The sequence below is a fragment of the Sinocyclocheilus grahami genome, unplaced genomic scaffold, assembly GCF_001515645.1.
Source record: "Sinocyclocheilus grahami isolate Dianchi unplaced genomic scaffold, SAMN03320097.WGS_v1.1 scaffold171.1, whole genome shotgun sequence".
NCBI lineage: Eukaryota > Metazoa > Chordata > Actinopteri > Cypriniformes > Cyprinidae > Sinocyclocheilus > Sinocyclocheilus grahami.
The window spans coordinates 2,060,313-2,067,932 of record NW_015505350.1 but is presented as its reverse complement, the minus strand read 5'-3'; the positions used below and the strand labels follow the sequence as shown (position 1 = coordinate 2,067,932).

The following is a 7,620-nucleotide window of genomic DNA, read 5'->3' as shown; positions in this document are numbered from 1 at the left end:
GAAATGTAACGCCCCTTACCATAATCGCGAGCTTCATCTTTCAAAATAAATGTAAAGACAGTAAATAATGTCATTGGAATTCCAGATTGTCATAGCAAAGTCAGAATGACCTCCTCTCCTAGGTTCACGAAATGGTCGTCCATAAAATGCATTGCTGTTCTGTTGTAAGTAATCTTAAAGATTCCTAAATGCATCTACTTTCGGAAGGCCAAATAAAGTGCTTTTGCTTTCGCCTAGAAATACACAGTGTCTCCCTGACATGGCTGCTTCAACACTAACTGCGGTTACTGAAACCACGCCTTCTTTCTTTGCGTGAACATTTGGGCGCATTATGCAAATATTTCCACATAGTGAGGTAGATATGTGGGGGCGTGTTAGAACGAGCCGTTTTAGGGGGGCGTGGCAGAGTCTTAACTTTGATAAAGAATATCTCTTTGGTTTTGAGACTTTAGTCTTTGCAACTTTGGGGATCTTATCTATGCACAATCAGCTTGTAACACTCCAAAGAGAAAGGAAAACTTGAAATCGCATCATATGACCCTTTAAAATCCTGAGCATTTGGCTGTAAAATAGACTAATGAGTAGATAGATAAGTTAACCTGTTTGTGATGATGTTTAATGTTCCTGACGATCTCTGTAGTCTCATTGATCTGGTTGCCAGATCTACGAAACAATCAAAGCAGTGTTTACATAAATAAATCGTCTTACCTTAAGATTGATGAATTACCTGCAGAGTTTAGCTCCAAACCCTGATCAAACTTACCTACCTGTGATTTTCTAGTGATCTTGAAGACGTTGATTAGCTTGATCAGGTGTGTTTGATCAGGGTTAGAGCTAAACTCTGCAGTGCAGTGGCCCTTCAGGACCAGATTTGAAGAGCCCTGCTTTAAGGTCTACTCTTTCAGCGCTACTCTTTCAGTGTGGTTTTGCAGTCCATGCAGCACTGAAAAAAAAATTGACAAAACAGTGGATCGTGCACTGAATATTGGCTGTACGTTATTTATGAATCATGATGCCTTTGTAACATACACTTGTTCCACATCAAAAGGTTTTTTTTTTTTTTTACTTTTCATCTCCACTCATTTTAAATCACCATTCAGTGCTATGACTCAGTGGAAACATAATGATATTACAGTTTTGGCCACTGATTTGTGGTTTGGTAATTAAAGTTATTATAGAGAATGGCTGATGCTTTTCTCCTTTGTGATGATTTAATGGAAAATACCTCACAGAGCAGTACAAAGTCAAGAAAGACTGCATCTTGGAGGCTTCCAGATGGACCATCGGCAAAAAAAACAAGAACCAATGTATTCCACTATGAATGAATTAAATGTATATTCTCTGAATTGTGTGTCCATTTAAATGACTCTCTACTCAAAATTGTGTGCACTGTAAAGCATTTTCTTATATAATATTTTTTACGGTAAAAACTGCTGTGGCCAGAAATTCACCAAAAATTCTGCAACAATGTTTTTGGTATTATGGTATTATCTCACAACTTATAACTGTATATTTCATTAAGTGATATAATTTTAATACCAATCTACTTCAACTAAGCTACCAAAATCTGTTTTTTTAACTTAAAATGCACTAATAACCACCACAATAATACAGGTGGCACAAAGATGTCCAATATAGGCCTAATTGAAATAATAATGTATATCTATAAGTCAATTTCTACCTTACATTTTGAATAAAAAATATATTTTATAAACTAACAATAATGGAAACTATAGGCTGGAAAACTTGTTCAAATGTTATAGAATGATAGGACCTAATGACTGCAGGTATAAGGACAGTAAATGAAAAATCCAATTCAGAATGCTTTCATTTATTTCAGAGCTGGTTGGTTGGTTTAAGAGTTTGAACTCTTTATTAATGAATAAACTTATTTAAATCAATAGCTTTACAATTTCATTGCATTGTGGGGATATTATGGTGAAACAAACAAGAAAGTATTACCGTTTTACAAAAACTAATCATGTGACATTTCCCTTCACAAGTTAGGAGACAGTTCAGAATGTCCTCTATTGTAAAATAAAGATAATTTTACTGTAAAAGTACATATATTAAGTCTATAACATAGATTTGCAATTCCTAAATTACAAGTTAATTTACACTTTTAACTTCCAAATAAAACTAAATGCACTAACCTACTAAATCTAATATACATTTTTACATACTGTAGTAGCTTACAGTTAAGCCGTTTAAAAGTTTTCACTGCATTTCTTTTTACAGTACTGGCTTTGCATTAATGTTTGTCTCTTGCTGCTGATGATTTGACATTGCAACTGTTCTCACATCCTCCCGCACACTATGATGATGACTAAGGTGACAGTTCTTGCTGAGAGCACCGAAAACGTCTTTCTCTGCATCATCCTTCGAAAGTTTGTCCGAATCTCTGATTTCATCTTCAATGGTTGGGCCACTGTTTGCTGTGTCCAGGCTCTGGCACACAATTTCTACTGCAGTGCTGGCACACTTACACTTGCTCTTGGAGGGGAGAGAGGCCTTGACCACATGACAGGTGCCGTGATGGTTGCTTGTGTTCTGGATCTGCTGATTGGCCAGTTCTTTGACTTTCAGACTTGTGATGGAGCAGCAGCCCCAAGACCGACAGCAATGCAGACTGAACAGCTTGGCCAAAATCCAGTTCAACATCTGTTTGATGATGATGGCGGTGACGCTGAAAAGAGAATAGGTGCAGCTCACTCCAAGGATAATCATTAAAGAGTTGGCTATCTGGTAGACCCAACGTGCTTCATAGTGGGCCTTCTGTCCGCTCACCATGTCCCCGAAACCCATGGTGCTGAAAGCCACGAAGCAGAAGTACATAGACTCTAGGTAGCTCCAATCCTCCATGGCTGAGTACAGACCTGATGCTCCGCAGTTCACCAAAATCGCAACTGTTGCCAAAATGAGGGTTACATAGTAAACAGAAGGTTTCCAGTCCTCCTGCTCATCTCCATGTTCCAGTTGTGTGTTCAAATTGGTGACAATGTGTCTTTTACTCAGCTTAATTGTTTGTTTTTGCTTTCGACATCTGCGTGTGAGGAATGTAATCAGCATTATCATGTGTTCCAGAAAGAGGTTGAAGAACAGAATGGTGGCTGCGCAGCCTATCAGCCCATAGAAGATAAGGAAGATTTTTCCATTGAGTGTAGCGGGTGCTGCCATCCCGAAACCTGATATGGACACAGAAATGTAGCTAAATTGAGCATTTTGCATGCATTATACTAAACAGAACATTATCATCCATTGGCGTGGATGATAGTTATTGTTGTTGGTGTGAACGGGCCTTAAGTGTTCGAGCTCTTGGTTGGAAGGATTCTGTTCAGCTTTCAGTGTTTTTATCAGCTGAAAAAAAAAACTGTTCTGAAATGATTCCAGCGATATCGTTCGATATATGTGTTGTTATCATTATAGTGACTTATCAAAGCTTTATACTTGTCTAATTTACTTCACAAAAAAAGCCAAAGCTGAATCAACTGACGTACAAAAGTGTTTTGTTTTTGAATGAATCCGTGTTTTGAAATGATTCAGTTGAGTGAATGATGATTCAATAACTCATTCATCAGTTGTTGCTTAGCGTTCGAATGAATCAGTGTTTTTGAAAGAATGAAAGAAAGATCCATTGACTTAATCATAAAAACAGTAGCTTTTCGTCATCTACTCGCATAATGAAAAAGTCACTGTAAATTCACTGTAAAACTTACAGACTAACAAACCTGTCTGGAATGTGCAAAAATGGGCTGAATAGCATACTTCTCCACTACTTCTGCTATATAAAACTACTATGAGTAGAAATACTAAGAGTGGTATGGTAGTATGCTATTCTGGATTCAGTCTGACAAGTGTAATGACAGACTACAAACAATGAAGATTGACAGAGTGAAATTACAAGAAAAAAGGGAAACTATAGTACAGTTCTACAGCAGTTCTTTTCATCAACCTTAAGTTGCTCATTCGATAATCTTGAGGTAACCATTTGTTGTGTTATGCAAACAAGATGACATTTACAGATTCCACTTTGTGTACTGACACACTACACATTAGATTGGACATTGTACATTTTAAGAGCTGTTTACATGTATCCATGATTGCAAGCTATTATGATGTGAGCTCTGGGTATTTGAATCAGGAAATTGATTTTCTTGCTATTTCACCACTAAAAGATAAGCAGGTAATAAAAGAAGGATGTTAAAGATTGTTATCATGTGTAAACATTTATTCTACCCTGAAATGTATGAACATGTTGATTCTTCCAAAGGCTAATGACTGTATGTAGTCTATAAGTGGGAGAAATATTAGTATGCTTCTTCAAACACAGGGAAAAATGTATGGAGAGAAAAGGTCACGTAGGAGGAATAAACAAACTTTCTGTCAAGAAAGAGAATTGCGTGAGTGGCTAATTACAACATAATTACTAAAATTATAATTACCACATACGCCCAACCACACAGATGAATTATTTACAACCTGCTGTTATTTTTAATAACTAAATAAAATTATTAGATTATATGGAAAGTAAAAAAAAATATATATATATTTTGTGTTTTTATACTTCTGAATGTAGATTTTGAGAAAAGGCTGGATAGACAGATAGACTATCAGATAGATAGATAGATAGATAGATAGATAGATAGATAGATAGATAGATAGATAGATAGATAGATAGATAGATAGATAGATAGATAGATAGATAGATAGATAGATAGATAGATAGATAGATAGATAGATAGATAGATAGATAGATAGATAGATAGATAGATAGATAGATAGATAGATAGATAGATAGATAGATAGATAGATAGATAGATAGATAGATAGATAGATAGATAGATAGATAGATAGATAGATAGATAGATAGATAGATAGATAGATAGATAGATAGATAGATAGATAGATAGATAGATAGATAGATAGATAGATAGATAGATAGATAGATAGATAGATAGATAGATAGATAGATAGATAGATAGATAGATAGATAGATAGATAGATAGATAGATAGATAGATAGATAGATAGATAGATAGATAGATAGATAGATAGATAGATAGATAGATAGATAGATAGATAGATAGATAGATAGATAGATAGATAGATAGATAGATAGATAGATAGATAGATAGATAGATAGATAGATAGATAGATAGATAGATAGATAGATAGATAGATAGATAGATAGATAGATAGATAGATAGATAGATAGATAGATAGATAGATAGATAGATAGATAGATAGATAGATAGATAGATAGATAGATAGATAGATAGATAGATAGATAGATAGATAGATAGATAGATAGATAGATAGATAGATAGATAGATAGATAGATAGATAGATAGATAGATAGATAGATAGATAGATAGATAGATAGATAGATAGATAGATAGATAGATAGATAGATAGATAGATAGATAGATAGATAGATAGATAGATAGATAGATAGATAGATAGATAGATAGATAGATAGATAGATAGATAGATAGATAGATAGATAGATAGATAGATAGATAGATAGATAGATAGATAGATAGATAGATAGATAGATAGATAGATAGATAGATAGATAGATAGATAGATAGATAGATAGATAGATAGATAGATAGATAGATAGATAGATAGATAGATAGATAGATAGATAGATAGATAGATAGATAGATAGATAGATAGATAGATAGATAGATAGATAGATAGAACGACAGATAGATAGATAGATAGATAGATCACTTTCACTGACTTTCATTAACTGTTCCCTCCTGGTGGAATGACTTGCTCAACTGAATCCGAGCAGCTGAGTCCTTAACCATCTTCAAGAAACAACTAAAAATACATCTGTTCCACCTTTATTTGTACTGTGTTAGGCTAACCGAGACTTGTCAATTGCACTTACATATTGTTAGACAGACAGACAGATAGACAGGTTCAAACTTACCAATAGTGCTGGCTACAGTTGCCACAAAGTAAAAAGCTCCTGAGAAGTCCCATCGAGGTCTCCGTGCTTCTATCCGAATCCCGGCGGCAATGGCCTCCTCATAGTGTCCCAGCAGCTCACGCAAGTCCTCTGAGGGAACACGGTGATCCTGAACAAATTCGGCCAGCTGTCTGTTCCATCTGCAGTGTGCCTCCAGTTCTGAAGGTCTCTCAAGGGCCGAGAAGACAGCAGCCCCAAATAAAGCGTAGAAGACAATCACAAACCATAAAAGGAATATTCGGGCGAAGTCGATGTTGATATGAGACCAAATACAGCCACAGCCTTTCCTGGACCTACCAGAATGATCTGACTGCACCATTAATATTGAGAAATAAATTGTAAACAGATGACACAACCAGCAGGTCTTTGGTTGCATTACTTCCAGACAACAATCCAAACCTCAAATTGAATGTTTATTACCTCTGTCTCTATTATCACACTGTTCTTAAAAGTGACTGTAGATACTGATCCACAAACGGTTCAGATTCAGAAGCTGCTGCAGAAAATGCTGTGCTGGCTGCTAAGTAAAGCAAAAGACAAACATGATCATCCTTGCCCTCCCCACAGCTTATGTACACTTGACATAATTTATTGCCCTGCGGTCATTACTGTCACACATGGTTAGCCGATATGACTGAAGATCTGGGCAAGAGCTTGTAGGTTCAAACTTTGCAAGAGGTTTTCTCTGAACCTTCACTAAACTTCAGTGCCTAAACTTCAGAGGGACTGTCTCTTTAATAGAAAGCCTCAGCTAATTGATGAATTAAGAACTATACAGTTAATAAACTAGCTTGTAAGAAGGTCCAAGCAGCTTACAAATGTAATATTTGGTAAAAAAAAATAATAATAATGTTTTGAAAAATGTCTCTTATGCTCTACAAGGCTGCATTTATTTGATCAAAAATTCAGCAAAACAAAAATATTGTGAAATATTATTACAATTTAAAATACGTTTTATACATCCTGTGATGGCAAAGCTGAAGCAGCCATTACTCGATTCTTCAGTGTCACATGATCCTTCAGAAATCATTCTAATATGCTGATTTGCTGCTCAAGAAACATTTCTTATTACTATTAATATTGCAAACAGCTGGAAAAGCAGGAAACTGTGATACATCTTTTTCAGGATTCTTTGATTTAATTGATTTTTAATAGAAATCGTTTGTAACATTATAAATGTACATACTGTCACTTTTGATCAAATTAATGCATCCTTGCTGATAAAAGTATTATTTCCTTTAATTAATAAAATATTAATATGCAATATTTTTTATTCACCATTTAAAGTAGATACTCCTATATGACACAATAGGCTATTTAACTTTGAAAAACAATTGCATAACAGTACAGTATTTCTGCAATTATAATTTCTGTCAATTAATTTTGTCCAGCATTAAACAGTCTGTGTAAATGTAGATAGACAGACAGACAGACAGACAGACAGATAGACAGATAGACAGATAGACAGATAGATAGATAGATAGATAGATAGATAGATAGATAGATAGATAGATAGATAGATAGATAGATAGATAGAACGACAGACAGTCAGACGGACGGACAGACAGATAGAACGACAGACAGATAGATAGATAGATAGATAGATAGATAGATAGATAGATAGATAGATAGATAGATAGA

The 7,620-nt window shown here is 34.9% G+C and overlaps 1 protein-coding gene across 1 annotated transcript; it reads right to left on the bottom strand.

The window, feature by feature from the left end:
* Positions 1–1,854: 1,854 nt before the first annotated feature.
* On the bottom strand, positions 1,855–6,428 carry LOC107593496 (potassium channel subfamily K member 13). Its single transcript, XM_016283230.1, has 2 exons — positions 5,941–6,428; positions 1,855–3,185 (listed from the first exon to the last, which is right to left on the bottom strand). The coding sequence occupies exons 1-2, from the start codon at positions 6,353–6,355 to the stop codon at positions 2,233–2,235; spliced, it is 1,368 nt and encodes a 455-aa protein (XP_016138716.1). The 5' UTR covers positions 6,356–6,428; the 3' UTR covers positions 1,855–2,232.
* Positions 6,429–7,620: the final 1,192 nt, after the last annotated feature.

What these genes read in the sequence shown, in the direction of transcription:
- LOC107593496 (XM_016283230.1), bottom strand. Translation starts at nt 6,355, where the DNA reads ATGCAACCAAAGACCTGCTGGTTGTGTCATCTGTTTACAATTTATTTC. An exon ending in AACTGTAGCCAGCACTATTG is followed by an intron (nt 3,186 to 5,940) that starts GTAAGTTTGAAC and finishes TGTCCATATCAG; the next exon opens with GTTTCGGGATGGCAGCACCC.